Here is a 23,379-nt window from a genome sequence, read left to right on the forward strand (position 1 = left end):
CCCAGCAGGGCCCCAGACACAAGGGAGGCTTGAACTCGTGGCCCATTTACGAATGCTCAGTAGGATCCCCCTTCAGCCGACTGAGTTCCCCGGCTTCCTGAGCTGGCCCAGTTCTGGGTTTGGTGGGGAGGACAGCAACACGGTGAGGGCCAGCCGGGGGGATTCCAGCCAGGTTGTGCAGGTGTATTTTCCATTTTGCTCAAAAAAGGAGGCTGCCCGAGAAAGTGTCTCGGTGCTGCCTTGCTATGGAGGCCGAGTTCCCAGTGGGGCAGGAGATGAGATGCTGGTAGAGGGTCTGGACTCCATCCTGAGCCATGGCTGGTGCCTGCTGAGGACTCCGAGGGCAGAAGCGGGAGCAGGGAACGATGCTCTGTGCCTGGTTCACAGCCTTCCCTCTCTCTCTCTCTAGTTTGTCCTGAAGAATTATGGAGAGAATCCAGAAGCCTACAATGAGGAACTGAAGAAACTGGAGTTGCTCAGACAGGTAGGAGGACAGTGTTTTTACACAGGTGTGAACAAAATTGGTTTGACTGGGAGATAAAACTGTTGTTATTTAAATTCAGTCATTTTTCCTCTGTAAAAGCAAAATAATGATGGGAAATATATAAACTGTTGTTGCTGATTCGTATCCAAGCCTTTGGGACCGCATGGATTGCATCCTGCCAGGTTTCCAAGTCCTTCACTGTCTCCTGAAGGGTGCTCAAACTCATTATCCGTTGAGTCGATAATACCGTTGAGCCCTCTCATGCTCTCTGAGTCCTTCTCTTTCTACCCTCAGTCTTTCCCAGCATCAGAGTATTTGCAGTGAGTCGGCTCTTTGCATCACGTGGCCAAATTTTTAGATTCAATGTCAGCAACAGTATTTCCAGTGAATATTCAGGGTTGATTTTCAGTAGGATTCACTGGTTTGATTTCCTGGATTGATGTTTGATAGCTGAATGGGACTGGCTTAATTCAATAAATGACCTTTTTCCCGACCCACAATTTGCCTTTGTAAGTTATGATTACAGGGTGCACAGTAGGTTGCGCTACGGTGTAGCATAGGTATCTTCCAATGGTCTGTTTTCCTTAGTCGAGTGTGTGTAGCTATGTCTTACCCTTTGAATATATCCCTCGTTTCCTCTAGGTCTACCTCTGGTAAAATAAGCTTGTTTTCTATGAGTGACAATTGGCAACCTTTGCCAGAAAGCTCGTGGGTGTCAGTTTTCAGACATCGCCTCTCCTGATTGTCTGGGTGGGTCCCTTCTCTCTTAGGTGCTTTGTAGCGTGTCTGAGTCTGTGTCGCCAGTGGCCCCGTTTCATTCCAGGCGGGGCTGATCTCAGTACACTGTAAAGCTCTGCTGCATGTGTTTTTCCTGCAGGCTCCTGTGCTTGGAAGTTTTGCTTCTGCCCATGTCTCAGTTATTCTATTGCTTCAGGAAAGGGCACCATCCGTGGGTGTTTTTGATCAGTGGTTGTCCCCTTGATATCCAGCCTCATGTGGGCCTGCCGGATCATGTAAACGGCTGTCAAGCTCTGCCCTTAGGGACCCTCCTTCCGGGTTTCCATAGTGCCTGCTGCCAGTTTCCGTTTCTCCCCACATCTTTGGGGCCTTCCGTTTTCTCCCTGCTCTCTCCCGGTTTTACTGTCAGTAGTCTTTTTGTTGATGTCCATTCTGAGCTGGGGAGGAGATACCCCGTGGTAGCTTTCATGTGAATTTTCCCGCTGATTAGCGATGCAGAGGCAGTGTTCCTCTGCTGTCATTTAGAAAAGAGTCCCAGACCACTTTGTACCTGGTGAACAGGAGCTCTGGAAGGTGGGCCCCTTTTTGAATTCTGTTTTGATTACCCACCCCAGGACATTTCTGGAGGGCACGTGTCATTGAGAGCCCGGCAAGCCTTGAAAATGCATCCTGAGTGTGTTCCAAAGCACCGGGTTTCAAGCTGCTGTTACAGGAAACGGCCACAAGATGACAGCACTTTTCCTGCCCAACTGTTGACTCTGGCAACGGGAGTCTTGGAGAAAGTCCTGTTCCTGGGCTGTCAAATAGAGGGGGATGTCCCAAAAAAACACTGAAGGGCTGGGGTCCCTTGCTTCTTTCTCCTCACCTTTAACCCTCCAGACATGTCCCACCCCCTGGAATCAAGGTGCTTAGGTGGTGGTGTTCATGGGTGGGCCGAGTGTCAGGATGGAGGCTGGAGATGGAATGTTCAGCACAAAGAGGTGCCCTGGAGGTGTTCTTTGAGCTAAGAGCTTCCACCATCCTTTGGGAGTGCCTGCCTTGGTTTGAGTGCTTGAGGGCCTAGCTGGATCTGCAGATGGTGGTCCCATGCTGAGGGTTCAGGCCCTCCAGGGGCAGATTGGGGGCTCACTGGCTGACTTGTCCTCCCCAGCTCCCCCGGCCAGCCATGCAATCCCGCCTTGATTCCAAGGCTGCCCAGCCCCAGGCATGCGACAGCCACACCTTGTCACCTAGGCTTGAAGGCCCTGTAGTAGACTCTTTTTTGTCATTTAGTTCTTTTTTATTTGATATTTCATTTGGAGCTGATCAGTGCATAGAGTGTTTTTGACGTCATATTTATTATTGGTTACTACTACTACTACACTTCAGTCATGCCCGACTCTGTGCAGCCCCAGAGATGGCAGCCCACCAGGCTCCCCCGTCCCTGGGATTCTCCAGGCAAGGACACTGGAGTGGGTTGCCATTTCCTTCTCCAATGCATGAAAGTGAAAAGTGAAAGTGAAGTTGCTCAGTCGTGTCTGACTCTTAGCGACCCCATGGACTGCACCCTACCAGGCTCCTCCATCCATGGGATTTTCCAGGCAAGAGTACTGGAGTGGGGTGCCAAGTGTACGTAAATGAGGTAGCCAGATGTTGTTTACTTTCTACTTACTCATTGCCTTTGTACGTTATATTCCAGAGTACGGAATAGGTTGCCCATTGCTGTAGCATGAGACTGTTTCCCGAGGATCTATTTTCCCTAGCTGACTGTGTGTAACTGTGTCTTACCTTTTGAACTTATTCCTCGTTTCCTCTTTGTCTGCCTCTGGTAAAATCAGTTTGTTTTTTATGTGAGAAAATTTGTGTGCCTTTTCTCACATAGTTCCTGTGTATCAGTTTTCAGACATCACCTCTTGTGGTTGTACTGTGATGGGTTCCTTTCTCTGTCTTTCTTAGTGTATTTTGTAACATTGTGTCTTGATCTGTGTATGATGTTACCAATGGCCCACTTTCATTTTTGGGGGGAGGGGGTGTTTGGGCTGATATTATTACACTGTAAGGCTGTACTAATTTTTTTTTTTTCCAGGCCCTTGTGCTTGGAAATTGTGCTTCTGCCCATGTCTCAGTTATTCTATTGCTTCAGGAAAGGACACCATCTGTGGGTGTTTTTGATCACTGGTTGTCCCCTTGATATCCAGCCTCATGTGGGCCTGCTGGATCATGTAAACAGCTGTCAAGCTCTGCCCTTAGGGACCCTCCTTCTGGGTCTTCATAGTGCCTGCTGCGTTTCTGTTTCTCCCCACATCTTTGGGGCCTTCCGTTTTCTCCTTGCTCTCCCAGTTTTGGTCAATAGTCTTTTTGTTGATGTCCATTCTGAGCGGGAGAAGGTGGTACGTTGTACTTTGCATGTGAATTTCCCTGCTGATTAGCCATGCAGAGGCTGTGTTCCTTGGCTTTCCTTAAAGAGAGCCTGAGTCCAATTTGTACCCCATGAGTAGGAGCTCTGGAAAGTGGGTCCCTTTTTGAATTCTGTTTCGATTACCCACCTCAGGACATTTCTGGAGGGCACATGTCATTGACAATCCCAGCAGACACAAGCACAGGTCTTCAAGCTGCTATTACCGGGAATGGCCACAAGACCGCAGCACCTTTCCTGCCTGACTGGTTACTCCAGCAGAAAGCCTTAAGGAAGGTCCTGCTCCTGGGCTGTCAAATAGATGGGGATGTCCCAGAAAAACACTGAAGGGCTGTGGTCCCTTTCCCCTCACCTTTCACCCTCAAAACACATCACCCCCTGTGGAATCAAGGTGCCTTTAGGTGCTGTCGTTCCTGGGTGGGCCGAGTCTCAGGCTGCAGGCGGGATGCCCAGCACAAGGAGGCAACCTGGAGGCCCTCTTTCAGCTCAGAGGTTCCACGGTCCTTTGGGAGTGCCTGCTTGGTTTAAGTACTTGAGGGCCCAGCTGGATCTGCAGATGGTGGTCCCATCCAGAGGGTTCAGGCCCTCCAAGGGCAGATCGGAGGCTCACTGGCTGACTTGTCCTCTCCAGCTCCCCGTCAGCCATGCAGTCCCGCCTTGATTCCAGGGCTGCCCAGACCCAAGCATGCAATAGCCAGACCTTGTCACTGAGGCCTGAAGGCCTTGTAGTAGACTCTTTTTGTTATTTAGTTCTTTATTTGATATTTCATTTGGAGCTGATCAATGCATAGAATATTTTTAACATGTTTTTTATTGGTTAAGTGTACCTAAATGAGGTAGCCGGCTACATGCAGCTTGTTCATTGCCTTTGTACCTTGTGACTCTGCAGTGTGGAATAGGTTGCCTGTTGCTGTAGCAGGAGTCTTTTGGATAATGTATTCTCCCTACTTGAGGGTTGTACCTGTGTCTTACCCTTTGAATATACCCCTCGTTTCCTATCCGTCTGCCTATGTGTGAGAATCTGCCTGCGTTTTGTCACGTAGGTCCTGTTACCAGTTTTGAGACATCACGTCTTGTGGTTATCCTGTGATGGGTCCCTTTCTGTTTGTTTCTTCGTTCACTTTGTAACGTTGTGTGTGCTCTCTGTATGGTGATACCAGTGACCCAAGTTAATTTTTTTTTTTTGCGGGTGGGCAGGGGTGATATTGTTACATTGTAAAGCTGTGCTGCATGTTTTTTTGTCCAGTATTTTTACACTCTGTCATTTTGTTCTTTTATTTTAAATTTCATTTCAAACTTATCAGTGCATAGAGAATATTTTTCATGTTTATTTTTCCTGCGCTCTGGTTGGTTGATGTAGTGCGATACATGTATCTTTTTTCTTTCCCTGGATGATTTTTTTCGCACACTGTTATTACAAATTCTGGAGTGGGTTCCCCCATGCAGATCTGGAGTTACTGGGCTGCCCAGAGTGGACCAGGTTCTCCATCTAAGGGGCTGCTCTGTTTCTGGCATATACTTCCCACTGCCTCACGCCCAGTGCGGTCCCACCCGGGAACCCTAGCCTGCCCGGGTGGGTGACGTGTGACCCAGTATAGGTTACCGAGGCCTCATGGGAATAGAGCAGGCAGTTGTTTCAGGTTTTTTTGTTCTAATGCAATTTTATTCTCTCTTTGAATTCATTTACATTTACATTCATTACAATTGTGTATGTACTTGAGATACAAGGAACATGATTCACATATGCATATGGCAGTTCTTTTTCCCATTCTATTTTCATATACATCATCACACAGTGGTGAGCAGATTTCCATGTACTATTCAGTTGGACCTTTTTGTTCATCTTATAGATAAGCATATTTAATGTTATATGTATACATAATATATACTTTATAGTATAAAGCATACATAGTTTATATATGTCTAACTATGTATATCTTATTCAGAGTGTTTTATATCCCCGTCTTCTCCAGCTGTCTTTCTGTGACTCTAAATTTGTTTAATAAGTCAATAGTAGGTGTTTGGCAAGTTCATCTGTATCCAGTTCTTTTTCTGTGATATTATAGAGTATTTTTCCTTCCATATTTGACTCACCTGGTGTTGGCATCTCCAGATCCATCCAGGTTGCTGCCAGTGACACTTCTTCTGCATTCTTTTCTATGGTTGCTCGTCCACTGTGTGCATGTAGCCCACCTTCTGTGTCAGCTGGTGTGTGGCTGTAGGTTTTGGACGCTTGCATCCTCGCCTGTTGTAAACAGTGTCCCAGTGAGCGTTGGGTGCACACGTCTTTTGAAGGATGGTGTTCTCTGCATCACTCCTAGGAATGGATCGCCACAGGTCCGTTCGTGAACCTGCATCTGAGGCTTTCTCCACGGCGGCTCTTAGCAGTTTACGTTCCCATAGCAGTGTAGGGTGGTTCCCTTTTCTCCACGGCTTCTCCAGCATTTACAGTTTGTAGACTTTGGGCTGAGTACTGAAAGATGATACGTCATCGTCATTTTGATTTGCACTGCTCTTAAGAATTAGGAGTGGTAAAGGTATTTTTATGTGCGTTTTTACTTTCTAAGGATGAGTAAGATTTACTTTGGAAATTGGCTTTTGAAAGTCATTGCTAACAAATTCTTACCTACCGCTATTTCTAGAGCATAGGTCTTTTTGAGTCTCGCAGGCCTTGTGAATACTATGCGTTCTTAAGCACAGGTTTTCCAGTTGTTGTTACCAGAAACGGCCATAAGATGGCAGCATTTCTTCAGACCCAGCTTTAGTTACTGGAGCAATCAGAGCCTCAGGAGAGAGCTGGGTTCCTGGGTTGTAATTAGAGTGCAGAGTGCACAGAGAATTGCGTCTCACTACTGCTTCCTCACCCTTCACCCACCAGTCAGCGTAACTGCAGAAGGGTGCTTTGCTGGGGGTGCCGCCAGAGGTCTGTGGATGGACTTTAAGGAAGGAAGCTGAAGTGGGAACCCCACGAGGAGATAATGAAGAAAGGGTTGACTTTTCACAGCTCTTGAACCCCAGAATGTCCACCAGTTTTGGGGTGCTGTAGGCTTGCAGTAGCTATGGGAGGGCCGGCCTGGATCTGGAGTTTGGGGTCCCGTGGAGAGGGGACCAGGCAGTAGAGATCCAAGGAAAGCTCACTGGCTGCCCCAGACTGCCCAGCGCCCTCAGCCCTGGGACCCAAGCCTGCTCAGGCTGTGAGGATGTGACAGCAACCCCGGTCACTGAGGCCCGAGGGGAATACTGCAGGCCTTTCTTCTTCTATTTCTTTGTCTAAAAAGTTTATATATACGTACAGTGGATTGATTTGCAGTGTTGCTTTAGGTGAATAGCAACCAGATTTTTTATATTTTATTACTGTTCTAACATTTGAGGGGAGAGTTTACTTACCAATATAATATAATCAAAGATGTCCCTGTATATATGTACAGAGTTTTTCCAGGGATCACTTATCTCTTTGGTATGGAACTGTCTAGACTTTTTCACTTTGTATAACTAGATGGATCTATTTCTGTATTATTTTCAGCAGTGAAATTATGTTGCTTATCTGTTAGATGATTTTTTCTCCCCAACAGTAAATGTGTTATGGACATGTTGACATGTCAGTAGAGAGCCTTGTCTTCAGTTTTCACGGCTATTGTATCTCATATTTTTAGATACAGAAATATGGGTCAAACATTAAGTACAGTAAAAATTTGAACGCATGTTTTGTGGAAAAGTGGAGCCAATCTGATGGAGGCGTCTGGCTGGTTGTGCAGTGACTGCAGGTGGCTGTGGACTTCCTTTGGGTCCTTATGCTGCACAGTCCCCCAGCTCCGATGTGTCCGTCCAGGCATTTGTGGGCACACAGGCATGTCTTCCGCTCCAAATGACAGTCGGCCTCCTGTCACCCTCCCGCAGAACGCCGTCCGTGTCCCACGTGACTTCGAGGGCTGCAGTGTTCTCCGCAAGTACCTGGGCCAGCTCCACTACCTGCAGAGTCGGGTCCCCATGGGCTCGGGTCAGGAGGCCGCCGTTTCTGTCACCTGGTGAGCGCGGGCGGGCAGAGCTGGGGGAGCCTGGAGGGTGCCCCTCTCCCCTCCCCGTTTCCTTGCTGTAGAGGACGGGGAGCTGCTTGGGGGTTTCCCCAGTCCCCCTTCCCTTCCGCCCTGCACTGGGAGGGGGCTCGCTTCACCAGCTCCCCCTCACAACTGTGGTGGCCTGTCCCCAGGACTGAGATCTTCTCCGGGAAGTCGGTGGCCCACGAGGACATCAAGTACGAGCAGGCCTGCATTCTCTACAACCTTGGTGAGCTGCCTCCCCTGCCCCAGGGCCCCGTCGCTCCTGGCCCTGCCCCTCACAGCAGAAGACACCTGGATCCTGGCCCTGTCCTGCCTGCCCGCAGCTCTGCCTGCCTCCTGGGCCGCAGGGAGCCCCCCCTGGTGGGAGGCTCTGCTAGGCTGCCTGCTCTGGGAGCTGCTGCTGTGTGCTCCGGGCACAGAGGTGGCCTCTCCTTGTTGTCTGGACACCCCATCTCCCCCCAACCCCTGGTGGCTCAGGTTTGCTTCTGGTGGGAGGAGACCAACGCTGGCCTAGGCTGGCCTAGGCTGGCCTTGCCATCAACCCTTCTGGTGCAGCCTCAGCCTGGGGAGTGGAGTCCTATGAGGGCCCCTTCCCTGCCCCCGTTCCTGCCTGGCGCAGAGCTGGAGCTCCATCCCCCCAGATCCACTGGCCCCACCCACCCCCCCGCCTCTCCCTGGGCACCGACATGGGCAGTAGCCACAGCTGAGCCCTGACCCGTGTTCCTTGCCTCCCCAGGGGCGCTGCACTCCATGCTGGGGGCCATGGACAAGCGGGTGTCTGAGGAGGTGAGGAAGCGGGGCGGCGTGCTGAGTGCTGTCAGCTCCAGAGTGAAGCCCACCCTGGAGCGGCCCCGCCTCTGACAGCCCCTCTCCCCCAGGGCATGAAGGTCTCCTGCACCCACTTCCAGTGCGCGGCCGGCGCCTTCTCCTACCTCAGGGAGCACTTCCCCCAGGCTTACAGCGTGGACATGAGCCGGCAGATCCTCACTCTCAACGCCAACCTCATGCTGGTGAGGAGCCGCCCTCGCTGGGGCCAGACGGTGGCGCACAGGTCAGGGAGGGACAAGCCGGGGCCTGGGCTGCGACCCGCTGAGCCCCAGGTGGGTCAGGAGCTGCTTGGAGGGGAGGCTGGGTGGAGAGGGGTGTGCGTGGTCTGTCCTGGTGAGGAAGGAGGGCCTCTGTACCCACCGTTCCAGGGCCAGGCGCAGGAGTGCCTCCTGGAGAAGTCCATGCTGGACAACAGGAAGAGCTTCCTGGTGGCGCGCATCAGCGCACAGGTAGGCCTGGGGAACGTGGCCCTCCAGGGACTGGGGCTGGGCCTGGCCTCCTCCCAGTCCCCGACATAGAGCCCATTCTGGCCCCCAGGTGGTGGATTACTACAAAGAGGCATGCCGTGCCTTGGAGAACCCCGACACTGCCTCGCTGCTGGGCCGGATCCAGAAGGACTGGAAGAAGCTGGTCCAGATGAAGATCTACTACTTCGCGGCCGTGGCTCACGTGAGGGCGCCGCGGGGGCGGGGCGGGGCGGGGCGGCGCTGAGGTGTCCCCCCAGTAAGCAGGGCTGTGTCTTCCGTGCAGCTTCACATGGGGAAGCAGGCGGAGGAGCAGCAGAAGTTCGGGGAGCAGGTGAGCGAGCCGGGGCCTGGAGGGCACTCAGGCTGTCCCAGCCCCGTTGGATCCCCACTGGGGGGTGGTCCCCTCTTTCACCCTGGGCCCCTGCCACCCCAGGGGACAGGCGTGGCAGGCTCCCCTCTGAGCGGCTGCCTGGAGGTGTGCCCTGTGGGCAGAGCTGCAAGCGGACGCTGACCTTGGTGCTGCTGGCTGGCTGGCATGTGGCGGCTGCTCAGCCTCCTGTCTCCTCTGGGCTACCTGCTGGTCAGACAGGCTGGGTCAGGGAGGCAGGAGCAGCTGGGTCCACACGGAAGGCTGGACCAGGCTCTGCTGGCCCCTACAGGTCGCGTACTTCCAGAGTGCCCTGGACAAGCTCAACGAAGCCATCAAGCTGGCCAAGGTAATGATGGGGGAGAGCCTGGCCAGGCCAAGGGGGTCCTGGCGCCGGCCGTGGTTGTACTGAGCTCCGCTCCTCCCCACAGGGCCAGCCCGACACTGTGCAGGACGCGCTGCGCTTCGCTATGGACGTCATTGGGGGAAAGTGAGTCTCTGGGCCTCGAGGGGCTCTGGTTCCTTCTCTGCCTGCATCGTTGGGAGGCAGCCACCAGGGCCAGAGAGCAGGGGCCCACATGGCAGGGGCGAGGTCCTGGGTCCCTGCTGACCACTCAAGACTGCCCCCCTCCCATGCCAGGTACAATTCTGCCAAGAAGGACAATGATTTCATCTACCACGAGGCTGTCCCAGCGCTGGACACCCTTCAGCCTGTGAAAGGTCTGAAGCTGAAAGGAGCCTGGGATGGGTTAGAGGGCGAAGATGCTGCACAACAGAGGCAGTCAAGGTTGGGTGGGCCTGGTCTCCAAGACTCTGCCTCTCCCTCCCAGGTGCCCCCTTGGTGAAGCCTTTGCCGGTGAACCCCACAGACCCTGCTGTTACGGGCCCTGACATCTTTGCCAAACTTGTACCAATGGCAGCACATGAAGCCTCATCACTGTATAGGTGAGTGGACAGACAACCCTGTTAGCCCAAGTTGGGGTGTCTCAAGAGACATGGGCTGCCAACAAATTGGTCTGTCCCCTTCCTGCAGTGAGGAGAAGGCCAAGCTGCTCCGGGAGATGATGGCCAAGATTGAGGACAAGAACGAGGTCCTGGAGTGAGTGCAGAGCCAAGGAGGGGGGTGGGATCCTCTAGTGCAGTCTGCAGCGGAGGGAGGGAGGGGGTGGTGAATGGCCACGGAACAGCAGGCTCCTGGCTCAGCCTCCCTGCGCAGGGCCTCGTGTGTGTTTCCAGCAGTGCCCAGGGCAGGTTTTGTGCTTCTAGGACCTTGGACGTTGCTTCATTTGGGGCGGGGGGGGGGGGGGGGCTTCTAGGTGAGGGTTTGAGCCCACATTTCCTGGTCTTGTTGCCCCACAGCCAGTTCATGGATTCACTGCAGCTGGATCCTGAGACAGTGGACAATCTTGATGCCTACAACCACATCCCACCCCAGCTCATGGAGAAGTGCGCGGCTCTCAGCGTCCGCCCTGACACCGTCAGGAACCTCGTCCAGTCCATGCAGGGTGAGTATGGAGCAGGTGGAGGTCACTTGCTGTCCCCTGTTAGGCAGGGATGGAGGTTCCCACCTCCCCCGGCACAACACCCACCTGCAGCTGTGAACCAGCACCCCCGTGCCCTGTGGCTGCACTGAGCTGCACGTGCGTGTGACGGGGCAGTTGTGCCCCAGGAGCTGACTGCCCCGCCCCACCCCGTGCCTGCCCGCAGTGCTGTCAGGGGTGTTCACGGACGTGGAGGCCTCCCTGAAGGACATCAGGGACCTCCTGGAGGAGGACGAGGTGCTGGAACAGAAGCTGCAGGAGGCGGTGGGCCCGGCGGCGGCCAGCACGGCCGTGTCCAAGGCTGAGCTGGCAGAGGTGAGGCGAGAGTGGGCCAAGTACATGGAGGTCCACGAGAAGGCCTCCTTCACCAACAGCGAGCTGCACCGCGCCATGAACTTGCACGTCGGCAACCTGCGGCTGCTCAGCGGCCCCCTGGACCAGGTGCGGGCCGCCCTGCCCTCGCCGGCCCTCAGCCCAGGTGAGCCCTTCTACCCCCACGGGGCGGTCTGGGGTGGGGTGGGGGCTCCGGCCTCACCGCTGCCGCTGCTCCCAGAGGACAGGGCGGTGCTGCAGAACCTGAAGCGCATCCTGGCCAAGGTGCAGGAGATGCGGGACCAGCGTGTGTCCCTGGAGCAGCAGCTGCGCGAGCTCATCCAGAAGGATGACATCACGGCGGCGCTGGTGACAGCCGACCACTCGGAGATGAAGGTGGGCTGGGCACGGGCGGCGGGCTGGCTCTCGGCAACCCCCCTCAGCAGCAAGGCCCTGAACGCCCGTCCTCCCCACACCCCTGCAGAAGCTGTTTGAGGAGCAGCTGAAGAAGTACGACCAGCTGCGGGTGTACCTGGAGCAGAACCTGGCCGCCCAGGACAACGTCCTCCGGGCCCTGACCGAGGCCAATGTGCAATACGCGGCTGTGCGGCGCGTGCTCAGCGACCTGGATCAGAAGTCAGTATCCGGCCCTGGGCCCGCCTCCCGGAGCCGGGCTGCAGCGGCTCACCTCCCGCTCTCTGCCCGCCAGGTGGAACTCCACACTGCAGAGCCTGGTGGCCTCCTACGAGGCCTACGAGGACCTGATGAAGAAGTCCCAGGAAGGGAAAGACTTCTATGCAGACCTGGAGAGCAAGGTGGCTGCTCTCCTGGAGCGCGCACAGTCTGCCTGCCAGGCCCGCGAGGCGACACGCCAGCAGCTCCTGGACAGGTGAGCGTGGGGACACTCCAGGCACAGCTGCAGAACCAGGCCGGGCTGAGGGGGCTCTGACTCCCCTTCTCCTTCACTCACCTGACAGGGAGCTCAAGAAGAAGCCGCCGCCACGGCCCACGGCGCCGAAGCCGCTGCTGCCCCGCAGGGAGGGGGGCGAGGCGATGGAGGCCGGGGACCTGCCTGAGGAGCTGCGCAGCCTGCCCCCCGAGCCCTTCCTGGGGGCCGCCGCCCCACTCCACTTCCCTCCTGGCCCTTTCCCCAGCTCTGCAGGCCCAGGACCCCACTACCTCTCTGGCGCCTTACCGCCTGGTACCTATGCAGGCCCCACCCAGATGCTGCAGCCCAGGGCACCCCAGCCCCCAGGGCACCCAGGGGTGGCCGTGGCCCCTGGACCAGCTCTCTACACGGCCCCCACCTACGCCCCGGAGCTGGGTCTTGTGCCCCGGTCTTCACCCCAGCACGGCATGGTGAGCAGCCCCTATGGGGGGGTGGGGCCACCCCCTCCGCTCGCTGGCCTCCCCTCAGCGCCCCCTCCCCACTTCTCAGGCCACGAGTTGGCCATGGGGGTTCGGCCAGCCACCACCACCGTGGATAGTGTCCAGGCCCCCATCTCCAGCCACACAGCCCCGCGGCCAAACCCTGCCCCGGCCCCTCCCCAGGCCTGCTTCCCAGGCCCCCCACCACAGCCGCTGCCCCTGCCCTACACCTACCCAATGGGGCCCAAGCAGCCCCTCACAGCAGCCCCCACCCAGCACCACTTCCCTCCTGGGGTGCCTGCAGGCTTTCCAGCCCCAAGGATGGCACCCCAGCCTCCCCCCCAGCCCCTTCCACTCCAACACCCACACGTCTTCCCGCCCCAGGCTCCAGGCCTGGTGCCCACCCAGGCCCCCTACCCCTTTGCCCCTCAGCCTGGGGTCCTGGGGCAGCCATCACCCGCCCTGCACACCCAGCTGTATCCCGGGCCCTCTCAGGACCCTCCGCCCCCCCACTCTGGGGCTCTGCCTTTCCCCAGTGTGGGGCCCCCTCAGCCTCCCCACCCTACCCTGACCTATGGTCCTGCCCCTGCCCCCAGACCCCTGGGCCCACAGGCGGCCCCTCTCTCCATTCGAGGCCCCCCGCCTGCCATCCAGCCGGCCCCCACTCCCCACCTGGTGCCTTCACCTGCCCCTTCCCCGGGACCGGGCCCCGTGCCTCCACGGCCGCCTGCGGCAGAGCCGCCCCCCTGTCTGCGCCGAGGCACCGCCGCTGCTGACCTGCTGTCCTCCAGCCCCGAGAGCCAGCACGGAGGCCCTCAGCCTCCTGGGGGTGGGCAGCCCCTGCTGCAGCCCACGAAGGTGGACGCGGCTGAGGGCCGGCGGCCACAGGCCCTGCGGCTGATTGAGCGGGACCCCTATGAGCGCCCCGAGAGGCTGCAGCAGTTGCGGCAGGAGCTGGAGGCCTTCCGCGGCCAGCTGGAAGCCGCGGGGGCCCTGGACCTGGTGTGGCGGGAGCTACAAGACGCGCAGGAGCTCGACGCCCGGGGCCGCTCCATCGCCATTGCCCGCTGCTACTCACTCAAGAACCGGCACCAGGACGTCATGCCCTACGACAGCAACCGCGTGGTGCTGCGCTCCGGCAAGGACGACTACATCAACGCCAGCCGCGTGGAGGGGCTCTCACCCTACTGCCCCCCCCTGGTGGCCACCCAAGCCCCCCTGCCTGGCACAGCGGCCGACTTCTGGCTCATGGTGCATGAGCAGAAAGTGTCGGTCATTGTCATGCTTGTGTCGGAGGCTGAGATGGAGAAGGTGAGGGAAAGGTGGGGTGGGCGCCCAGTGGGGACCCTGGGACACCAGCCCTAACTACCTGTTTGTGCCTCAGCAAAAGGTGGCTCGCTACTTTCCCACTGAGCGGGGCCAGCCCATGGTGCACGGGGCCCTGAGCCTGGCCCTGAGCAGCGTGCGCACCACCGAGACGCACGTGGAGCGGGTGCTGAGCCTGCAGTTCCGTGACCAGAGCCTCAAGCGCTCCCTCGTGCACCTGCACTTCCCGACGTGGCCTGAGTTGTGCGTCTGCCGCCCTGGGTGGTGGTGGGAGGGGTGATGTGGGCTCAGACCAGCTCTGGCTCAGAGACCCCCCCCCCCATCCCTCCGGCAGAGGCCTGCCCGACAGCCCCAGCCACCTGCTGCGCTTTATCCAGGAGGTGCATGCCCACTGCCTGCATCAGCGCCCACTGCACACGCCCGTCGTCGTCCACTGCAGGTAGGTGTGGGCAGCTCCCGGGGCTCCTCGGGGGCCCGGGGGCCGGCCTGACCCCGTCTTCCGGCCGCAGCTCGGGAGTGGGCCGCACGGGGGCCTTCGCGCTGCTCTACGCGGCTGTGCAGGAGGTGGAGGCGGGAAGCGGGATCCCCCGGCTGCCCCAGCTGGTGCGGCGCATGCGGCAGCAGAGGAAACACATGCTGCAGGAGAAGGTGAGGCTCGGCGGGCGGGCACGCGCCCTGCCCCCGGGGGACGGCCCCCAGCTCACCAGCCCGCGTGCCCCGCAGCTACACCTCAAGTTCTGCCACGAGGCAGTGGTGAGACACGTGGAGCAGGTGCTGCAGCGCCACGGCATGCCCCCTCCCAGCAAGCCCACGGCCGGCACCGGCACTGCCCAGAAGGTGAGTGGGGCCCCTCCCGGGGGCTCTGAGCACCTCGTGCACCCTCTTCACCCACTCGTGTCTCCCCAGAATCACCTTCCTCAGGACTCCCAGGACCTGGTCCTTGGCGGGGACGTGCCCATCAGCTCCATCCAGGCCACGATCGCCAAGCTCAGCATCCGGCCTCCTGGGGGCATGGACTCCCCGGCAGCCAGCCTGCCAGGCCCTGTGGAGCCCCCCGGCCCACCGCCCCCCAGCCTCCCCGAGTCCACCGAACTCCCCCCCTCCTCCCCACCTCCCCTCTCTTCCCCCCTGCCCGAGGCCCCCCAGCCTGAGGAGCAGCAGCCAGTCCCTGAGGCCCCCATCCTGGGGCCGCCCTCCTCCTCCTTGGAGCTGCTGGCCTCCCTCACACCCGAGGCCTTCTCCCTGGACGGCTCCCTGAGGGGTAAGCAGCGCATGAGCAAGCAGGACTTCCTGCAGGCCCACAATGGGCAGGGGCTGCGGGCTGCGCGGCCCACCGATGACCCCCTCAGCCTCCTGGACCCGCTCTGGACGCTCAACAAGACCTGACTGGGTGGACACTTGAGGCCTGACCAGCCGTGCCCGCCTGGTCCTCACTACACCATCTCCTGGGCCCGTCTCTCTCTCATTCCTGCTGCCTTCAGCCCTGCCTGGCCCGGCCTGCACTTCTGTGGGGTAGCGGGTCTCGGGTCAGGCTCCGCTCCTCTGTGGGACCTGTTTTTCAGCTCTTTGCTATCAAATAAACAAACCTGTTCTGTGGCCAGTGTCTGCCCGTTGCTGCTCCTGGGAGGCCACCCTGGTTTCCGCACTCTGACCTGCTTACACAAGGAGCGTCTAGAGCTGGCGCCAGGTCCCCCCACCTTGTAACCGCCCTGTGACTTCATGTGGCTCCTGGCAGGAGCCGCTCTGAGCTGAGCAAGGTCTAACCCAGTGTTGCACTTCAGGCACCAGGAGGGTGTGGGTGATGGCAGAGCTCGTCCAAGGGAAGACACAAGGGGCTCAAAAGGCCCCTGGCTGATGTCATTTAAAAAAACAGGTTTAATATTACAGTCATGAGGCAGGACAGGACAGTCACAAGCAGCTTCCCCAAGACTCAGCACTCCCCCCAGTCCAGGTCCAGTGCGTTGCCCACCGAGCTCCCCAGCCAGAGGGGCGGGGAGGCCCGTCCTCAGTCCAGCTTCTCCAGCACGGAGGGCACGTACACCAGGCTGAGCTCGCTGCCAAAGTTGCAGACGATGGCAGCGTTGTCCAGCACCAGGATCTGGCGGGCTGGCTGGGCCTCGCTGTTCTTGCCCAGGTAGACTGTCTGTAACAGGTCCCCGTAGTTCAGGTCCCAAAAGGAAACACAGCCCTGGCCACCGGTCACCAGCAGGTTGTCTGAGATGACACCCAAGCTTGCGCCACAGCCCAGGTCCTGGAGACAAGGACAGGACAGGCTTGAGGTCTGGAGCCCTTCCCGACAACCTGAGGCCCCGTGGCCCCCACGCCTACCTGCTGGATGGAGTAGAGCTTGATGCCCGTGCTGCGGTCCCAGATGCTGATGAGGTCGTCCAGGCCACTGCTGATGACGCATGAGGTGGTACAGGTGAGGGAGGTGACATCCCCACGGTGAGCAAACATGTGGCTGACCCGGCTGCCGGTCAGCACGTCCCACAGGCAGATGGCCCCGTCTTGGCCTCCGCTGGCCAGCACCATGGTCTGTGGGAGCAGGGGTGGGGACCTGGTCACGGTGGAGCCACCTCTGTCCCCAAGCTGTCCTAGCGCCCGGGTGGGAGGGAGCCTTGGCCTGCCTCTCGGAGGCCCTGGGACCGGCTCCCAGGAGTCAGAAACAAGGCTGTGGTGGCTCTGGCTCCATCCACACCCCACCCATGGCCCTCACCTGGTCAATATACACAGTCGTGATGGCCCCCGAGTGGCCCTGCAGGGTGAAGAGGCAGCACGAATCTTCCAGTCGGAACACCTGCGGCAGAGACAGGCCTCAGGTGCTGGGCTCCTTAGGGTTTTATTTTAATTAGATAACTGCTTTACAACATGTGTGCTGTGTTATCGGCTGTGAGTATCCACGTGTCCCTCCTTTCTGGGTCCCCCACACCTCCTCCTGTCCACCCCGCAACTCGTGGTCTCCAGAGGGCGCGGGCTGCGCGTCCCGTGTCGCACAGCAGCTTCCTGCCGACTAGCTGTTCCCCACACGGCAGTGGATGCCAGTGCCACTCTCAGCTCATCCCACCTCCTTCCCCACTGTGTCCACAGTTCCGTTCTGTCTGCGTCTCTATTCCTTCCCTGCAAATAGGTTTAGCAGTATTATTTTTCTGGATTCCACAAATACATGTGATTATGTGATTTTCATTTTCCTCTGACTTCTCTGGGTTTTTCCAAATCACACTTCAGTCAGGAATTCCCTTCCACAGTTCATCCAAGACACCTCCACAGTTCATCCAAGACACCTCCAGCCTCTCCCTGGCTAACTCCAGATGACCCCCGACCCCTGTGCTGGGCCACCCCATGCCCGAGAGATCGTGCCGACACTTACTCTCAGTGTGTGGTCCTGGCTGCCAGTCACGAGGCGCCCGGCAGCTGCCTTCAGGGCTGTGATGGGCTTCTGGTGTGCGCAGGGCACGGTGTGGGTCAGGTGACAAGCCACCTTGTCACTGCTGCTGCACATGGGGGAGGCGGGGGAACTGCCCCGCCCCGGGGCCCCTGGGGACAACAGGCCAGGTAAGGGGCCTCGGAGAAGACACCTGCAGTGGCCCCCGCGCTCCACCAACTAGGTGAGGCCCCTGGCCTGCCCAGGTCCCTTACCTCGGAACTGCAGGGGGCTGAGGGCAGCATGGGTCTCCAAGGAGAAGAAATCGAGGGAGCCGTTGAGCCTGGCAGCCACGATCCTGAAAGACAAGGGTGGCTGCCAGGGGGCTTGCCCTCAGAGCCCTTGGCCGCGGGGCTGAGTGCCACAGGCCTCCACAGGCCTGTCCCACCAGCCAGGGAGCAGCGAGGCCACGAGGGACCTCGGCCAAGACGGACGCCTAGGTGCTGGGACCAGATGCAGAGCGGGAGGGCCCTGCAACTCCAGTGCCACCCTCTGTGCCTCAGATACTTCATGTGTGAAATGGGAACAACCGTGTGCGCCTTGGGGAGGCGGGTGGTCATGAAGAGTAAATGAGCTGATGATAGTATAAAGTTATACCTGGGGGACATCATGAGGAAGACTGGAAACTTAAAAGTCTGGGTGAGGGGAGTCCCCCTCCACAGCCTGGAGCCACAGGAGAGGCTTCAGTGGAGGAGACAGGAGCTGAGGTGGGGCTGTGAGGAGCCGCAGAAGGCACTGCTGCCCTGCGACAGAAAAGCACTGCTGCCCTGCAACAGAAAGGCAGCTCCGACACAGGCACTGCCTCCTCTGCTTCCTGTTTCCACAAAGAAGGATTCCCTCCACCGCCTGGGATTCCCAGGCACAGGCTGACGGCCGAGATGAAGATGTGTGTGCTCTGTGGCCCCAAAGCCTTGAGGTGAGTGGGGTTCACAAGTTTTCAGCCCATAAAGCTGAATGGTCCATAGCAGAGCCGGAGCAGAGGAAGGAGAGGGTGGGGCCATGGACTCTGAGAGCTAGGCTGAGGCACGTGGGCTTTCCCTACAATGTCAAAAAACCACCAGTGGGGGAGAATTCCAAGCGCAGGGGAACCCAGTGAACTTGGCCAGGCTGCACGGTTGGATGTCAGCTGAGGCCTGAGCAGAAAGCCAGGCCGTGGCGGCAATGACAGCAGCAGCCACCAGAAACTGACAGCTCAGGGCAAGGGGTGTCCCCACCACAGAAAACAAGGCTCAGCACCAGCTCAGACACTGGGCCACACACACCCAAGGGCCTGGAAGGAAGAGCCAGCCAGCATGACGGGCAGCTGAGGTGGTCACCAGAGGCACCTGGGTGGGTGAGCCCTGGGTCTATCAGCCCAGAGGTGTGTGGGCCCAGGATGAGTAGCTGTGATCCCCACCCCACCCCGCCACCACCACGGAGGCAATGGTGTGATGGCGCCCTGGGAACACCCAGCCAAAAAGCATGGTGAAGAGGGAGGCAAGAGAGTCTACAGCATCAAAGGGGGAGGCGAGTTTTTACAAGGCAGTAGTTCTAAAGATGGGTTTTTCTGGAACTGAAAACCCAGAAGGGTCAGTACTGACGGGCTACCTAGACAGGTCTGACCTCAAAAGGTGAGAGGAAGACTGTCAGTGGTGAAGGGCCCTCTTTCACTCCCCACCTTTTACCCTCTTATCACCTCCCATCAAGGCAGACTTCCTGCAGCTCCCAGGTGTGGGTCGTGTCACACCAGGGAAGGGGAAGCAGGGCTCGACCTCAGTGTGTGTGGAGCTGGGCGTCTAGGGGTGAGGCAGGCGTCCTAGTGCTCCCACCTTTTGTCTAGGAAGACGAGGGCCGTGATGCCCGACGACACCTCCTCACTGCTGCAGCGCAGGGTGCCCTCGATGGCGTCCCACACCTGGGGGCCCAGAGGCTGTGAGCACCTGTAATTGGGAACACTCACGAACCCCCTGCCTCCCTCCAGCTCCCGCTGCCCACCTCCAGCCGGCCACTGCTCCGCCCCACCACGATGAGGCTGCCTTGCAACTCCAGACTCCAGATGGAGCCGTCTGCGCTGGGGGCCCAGGCGAAGGACGGGCAGCTCTTCTCGGAAGGAAAGCCAGCCTCGTCCTCAGGGGCCGGGGGGAACGTAGGCCCGGGAGAGGGTGGGCGCAGGGCTGGCGTGTGCACGGGAGCCATGCTCCCCTCCTGGTACACGCGCTGCACCAGGCGGCTGAAGTCATAGCCTGCGGAGTCTTGAGCGCGGCGGCCTGCCCGGTACCGGGGCTCGGGCTGAGCCGGCTCGGGGAGCTGTGGCCGCGCTGAGAAGTTGGTGTCAATCAAGCAGGTGAGGTCTGGCTGGTCCCCAAAGAGGGCAGGTGGTGGAGGGCCCCGGGGCCGGTGCCGCAGCGGAGGGCTGTCCCCAGGCTCCTCCGGGCCACCCTTCCCGCCATCCGACAGCCGTTCCCAGGTCTCCTGAGTCTCCAGCCCGCTGCCAACACCGCTGTCCCGCCGCTGCCTGCTAAGGGCAGGGAGACTGGGTGAGGGCGGGGCCTGGGTGAGGGTGAGGGAGGGGCCAGAGTAGGGTGGGGTTGGTCAGGGCTGGGGGGCGGGGCGGGGCTGGGGCAGGGCGGAGCACCTACCCCGGGTGCGGGATGCGGGTGAGGCAGTCTCCGGTCTGCGCGTCCCATACACACACGTGGCCTGCCAGGCAACAGCTCACCAGCAGCATCCCGTCGCTGGCCAGACACTCGATGTCCTGCGGGAGCGCGGCATGCACATGGGCACTGGCGGCGGCGCGGCTCACTCCGCCGCGCCCCCGACCCCGCCCACACTCACCATGAGGTGCCCGCGCAGCACCAGGGGCACAATCTCCGTCTCGGGGGGCGCGTAGCCATAGTCGTCGCAGGGCAGCTCCCCACGCCGCCGCCGGCCGGGCCCCGCGCTGGGCTGCCCGTAGTTGCGCGGGCAGAGCACACGGTACAGGCAGAGCAGCAGCAGCACAAGCACGATGCCCGAGGCCAGGCCAAGTGCCGCCACCCTGCATCGGGCAGAGCCTGGTGAGACCTGCCCAGGCCCCCCACCCCGCGGCCGCCCCACCCCCGACTCGTGGGCCTTACTTGTACAGGGTGAGGTCTCTGTGTGCCTGCGCCGTGCCTGGCCCCTTGGGGCCGGCCTCCCAGAGCCCACCCTGCCCGGGCCGGGGCGGGGACCAGGCGCTGCGGCTGTCCTGAGGGTGCCGGCCTTCCAGAGCCTCTCGCGGGTTCAAGCGGAGCGTGACGGGGATGACAGGCAGCAGGCTGACGTACCTGGGCCAGGCAGCGGTCAGCCTCAGCGGAGACACCGGGGCCTGTTGCTGCCCAGGGCCCCCTCTACTCTCTCCATGGGACTCGGCCTGCCCTGCCAAGCTGCAAGAACATCCTCCCAGGACAGTCTTCCCAGCAGTAGGTTCCCCTCCGCCAGCTCTGGCACCCCAACCTTGCTCTGTCACGGATGCCAGCACCCTAGCAATCACTGCCCCCTGTCACAAATTCTGGCAGAGTGGAAGTGAGGTGTGGATCTCATTTTGGCTAAGTAGCTGACAGCAACCTATGACCTCCCGCCCAGGGACTCAGGTTGTGGCTACTGGGAGCACTACTTCCAACCCCACAACCTGATGGGTGTTTATTTGAAAGAAAATTCAGAATTCAAACCCATGGGTCTCCCTCCTGAGGGAAGGGGTTCTCTGGGGGCAGTGAGCTGACACTACTGGGTGGGAGGGGGGACCCAGCTCAGCTCACCCACCTCTTGGCCAGTGTGATGTTGTAATAGCTGAAGAGCGTGGGCCAGTGGCGGAAGGACAGTTTCCTCCAGAGCTCCTCGTCCTCGGGCCCCCAGGTGACCTCTGGGGCCGGGCTGTCATGGATGCCCTCGGCTGGACCCCCGGGCTCAGGCGGCTCCCCTGGCAATGTCTGGTTCTCAGGTAACTTGGAGGCGTCCGGCGGGAAGATGGAAAAGGCAGGGTCCGGGTGGCTGGCGGGCAGCACGCCACTGGGCACAGGCAGAGGAGCCAGGGCACCCTCACCCAGCGGGCTCTGCTCCGTTACCTGGGCGGCCAGATAGGTGCGCAGCCCAGCTGGGTCCGTGTACACAAGGATGCCGATCCAGACCACCGTGCCGGCCTGCAGCAGGGAGTGGGAGCTCAGCAGGACCCCAGGGAGGAAGGGGCAGCCCTCACCCGCTGCACGCTCGGCCCCCACGCTGCAAAGTGGCAGGACCAGCCTCAGGCCAGGGGGTAGAGAGAGGACACAGGCCACCTGTCCTTCCCTTCTGCCTTAAGTCCTCTATGACTGGGACCAACTGCCCCCTGGACAGACCCAGCTCCCTTTCCACGCTCGAGTTTGAGACTCCTGGCCGAAACAGAGAGAGGCACCCCAGGTTTGATACGGAACTTTCCCACCCTAACCGCCCCCTAAGCTTGGGTCCCACGGTCAGCATAGCCACAGGGACCAGCTGCCTGAGCTGCTCCAGGGATACCACGGGTCTCAGTCCTCAGAGGGCCTCAGTCCCGCTCCCCTTTCACTTCAGCCAAGCTTGCTCCTTCTCCCCTCTGCCCAGCCAGCATTTCCCACTGCCTGCACAGTGAACCCTGACTTGGGGAACCACCTGGTTCCATCCCAGAGCACCCGTCCTGGTCACTCTGGGCAGACTCCTCTCCCTGATGACACCAGCTGCTTCTCCAGAGACAGGCTTCTCACCCCAGAAACCACAAGGTCTGGGCAGGAGAGGAGAAGGGGAGGCTTCCCAAAGCCAGGCTTCCAGAGGCCACCAGGGCCTGGGGAGCAACCCCCAAGACAAATGCAAATGGCAAGAGGACTGTTGAGTGCGGGCCTGCAGGCGGGGGTGGCAGGTACCATGATGAGGCGCTGTGCCAGGCGGGTTCGGGCCAGGAAGTAGATGACACGCAGCCGCTTGGGGAGACGCAGGTTGCGGAAAGAGGACGGCTGCAGTGTGATGGTGTGGGGCATGGACGGCCGCACAGTCGGCTGCCGCTCAAAGCGCGTTGGCCGCCCCACCGGCTTGGCTGGGGGCAGGCAGGCCTCAGGGGGCAGCCGCTTGTTCAGGTCCGCCAGCTGTTGGGGGTGCAGTGGTCAGGGCCTGGAGCTGCGGTCCCGAAGCTCCCACGTGCGGCTGCGGCCCTGCCCCAGGTCTGCCCTCTCTTGCCCAGAGACCCCTGAGTACAGCCAGGGCTGAGGAGGAGGTGGGGCAGTGCTCAGCTCACTCCTACCTCCATCCGGCGAATGTCAATGGAGAGGACAGTGGTGAAAAACAGCATCTGAAGGAAGAAGTCAGACACCAGCCCCACGACGGCAAAAAGACAAAACTCCTGGAAAAAAAAGGAAATGAGAGGACACTGCGACCTCACGGCCCAGCACTGGAGAACCAGTTCCCTGCCTGCTGCGGCTGCAGCCCCATGTGGGAGCCTCCGGACCACGGCCACGGGCCCTGACCACTGCACCCCCAACAGCTGGCACCCTGGACGCTGCAGGGCAGTTTCTTGCCAGGCACAGCGAGGAGGAGAGATGCTGGAACTTTGACATCTGGGAGCCACCAAGGAGGAGGCAGCAGCAGCTCCCTCCCTCCTCACGAGGGGTCAGCAGAGACCCCTTGCACTGATGCCCGAACTTGGAGAGTTCTGAGCCCCAGCAGCCTGCAGTATTCCAAAAGCCCTCCCTAATTGAGGCCCCAGCCCTTCACGTGCCAGAGACCAACACCTACTGAGAGCCCAGGCCTGGCCTGGTCTGGGGGCTCTCAGAAATTTCTTATTCCTGGCCAATGACTACACTGGACCAATGAAAGGAGAGGAAGAGCACAGCGGAGAATTAATTCTACCCAGAAACTGAAAAGGGGAGTCTCTTTTCTCCCCAAGCTCTGTGGATAGACGGAGTTTTTCAGGTTTCGGTTTTCCTCCTCTGCCCTTGTTGAGACCTCTAGTGTATCACCATGGCTTCTACTCAAATGTGAGTAAAATGAAGAATGGAGCGCACGGTGGCACGTCAGCCCTCATGTCCTGAGACCATCCGCGTCCTGCAGATGCCCTCTGGTGGGGTAGGGTGGGG

General features: G+C 59.4%; 2 protein-coding genes across 9 annotated transcripts in view; one reads left to right on the plus strand and one right to left on the minus strand.

The window, feature by feature from the left end:
* Window positions 1-15,481, plus strand: part of PTPN23 (protein tyrosine phosphatase non-receptor type 23) — a 21,268-nt gene extending 5,787 nt beyond the window's left edge. Inside the window, exons 2-25 of one of the 4 annotated variants that reach the window (XM_040246851.1) lie at window positions 410-484; window positions 7,515-7,642; window positions 7,825-7,901; window positions 8,412-8,461; window positions 8,554-8,685; window positions 8,872-8,952; window positions 9,041-9,172; window positions 9,254-9,301; window positions 9,630-9,686; window positions 9,769-9,827; window positions 9,978-10,057; window positions 10,168-10,282; window positions 10,371-10,436; window positions 10,697-10,842; window positions 11,045-11,356; window positions 11,432-11,586; window positions 11,675-11,826; window positions 11,900-12,079; window positions 12,168-13,869; window positions 13,943-14,127; window positions 14,219-14,323; window positions 14,394-14,532; window positions 14,608-14,721; window positions 14,791-15,270. In XM_040246851.1, the coding sequence (XP_040102785.1) occupies window positions 410-484; window positions 7,515-7,642; window positions 7,825-7,901; window positions 8,412-8,461; window positions 8,554-8,685; window positions 8,872-8,952; window positions 9,041-9,172; window positions 9,254-9,301; window positions 9,630-9,686; window positions 9,769-9,827; window positions 9,978-10,057; window positions 10,168-10,282; window positions 10,371-10,436; window positions 10,697-10,842; window positions 11,045-11,356; window positions 11,432-11,586; window positions 11,675-11,826; window positions 11,900-12,079; window positions 12,168-13,869; window positions 13,943-14,127; window positions 14,219-14,323; window positions 14,394-14,532; window positions 14,608-14,721; window positions 14,791-15,270 (4,770 nt within the window). Of the gene's footprint in view, window positions 1-409; window positions 485-4,662; window positions 7,643-7,824; window positions 7,902-8,411; window positions 8,462-8,553; window positions 8,953-9,040; window positions 9,173-9,253; window positions 9,302-9,629; window positions 9,687-9,768; window positions 9,828-9,977; window positions 10,058-10,167; window positions 10,283-10,370; window positions 10,437-10,696; window positions 10,843-11,044; window positions 11,357-11,431; window positions 11,587-11,674; window positions 11,827-11,899; window positions 12,080-12,167; window positions 13,870-13,942; window positions 14,128-14,218; window positions 14,324-14,393; window positions 14,533-14,607; window positions 14,722-14,790 lie in introns of those variants that run through there. The other 3 variants (XM_040246849.1, XM_040246850.1, XM_040246848.1) reach the window with 3 other exon arrangements.
* A 258-nt stretch (window positions 15,482-15,739) lies between these two features.
* Window positions 15,740-23,379, minus strand: part of LOC120868191 (SREBF chaperone) — a 97,765-nt gene continuing 90,125 nt past the window's right edge. For 4 of the 5 annotated variants that reach the window (XM_040246853.1, XM_040246852.1, XM_040246855.1 and 1 more), the window contains 13 exons: window positions 22,548-22,646; window positions 22,174-22,392; window positions 21,065-21,441; window positions 20,401-20,589; window positions 20,120-20,321; window positions 19,924-20,039; window positions 19,280-19,802; window positions 19,114-19,199; window positions 17,521-17,603; window positions 17,252-17,418; window positions 16,601-16,681; window positions 16,213-16,419; window positions 15,740-16,135 (listed from right to left, as the gene is read on the minus strand). In XM_040246853.1, the coding sequence (XP_040102787.1) occupies window positions 15,890-16,135; window positions 16,213-16,419; window positions 16,601-16,681; window positions 17,252-17,418; window positions 17,521-17,603; window positions 19,114-19,199; window positions 19,280-19,802; window positions 19,924-20,039; window positions 20,120-20,321; window positions 20,401-20,589; window positions 21,065-21,441; window positions 22,174-22,392; window positions 22,548-22,646 (2,595 nt within the window). In that variant the 3' untranslated portion in view covers window positions 15,740-15,889. The remainder of the gene's footprint in view (window positions 16,136-16,212; window positions 16,420-16,600; window positions 16,682-17,251; window positions 17,419-17,520; window positions 17,604-19,113; window positions 19,200-19,279; window positions 19,803-19,923; window positions 20,040-20,119; window positions 20,322-20,400; window positions 20,590-21,064; window positions 21,442-22,173; window positions 22,393-22,547; window positions 22,647-23,379) is intronic. The other variant, XM_040246856.1, reaches the window with a different exon arrangement.

The sequence above is a fragment of the Oryx dammah genome, unplaced genomic scaffold, assembly GCF_014754425.2.
Source record: "Oryx dammah isolate SB20612 unplaced genomic scaffold, SCBI_Odam_1.1 HiC_scaffold_9, whole genome shotgun sequence".
Classification (NCBI taxonomy): domain Eukaryota; kingdom Metazoa; phylum Chordata; class Mammalia; order Artiodactyla; family Bovidae; genus Oryx; species Oryx dammah.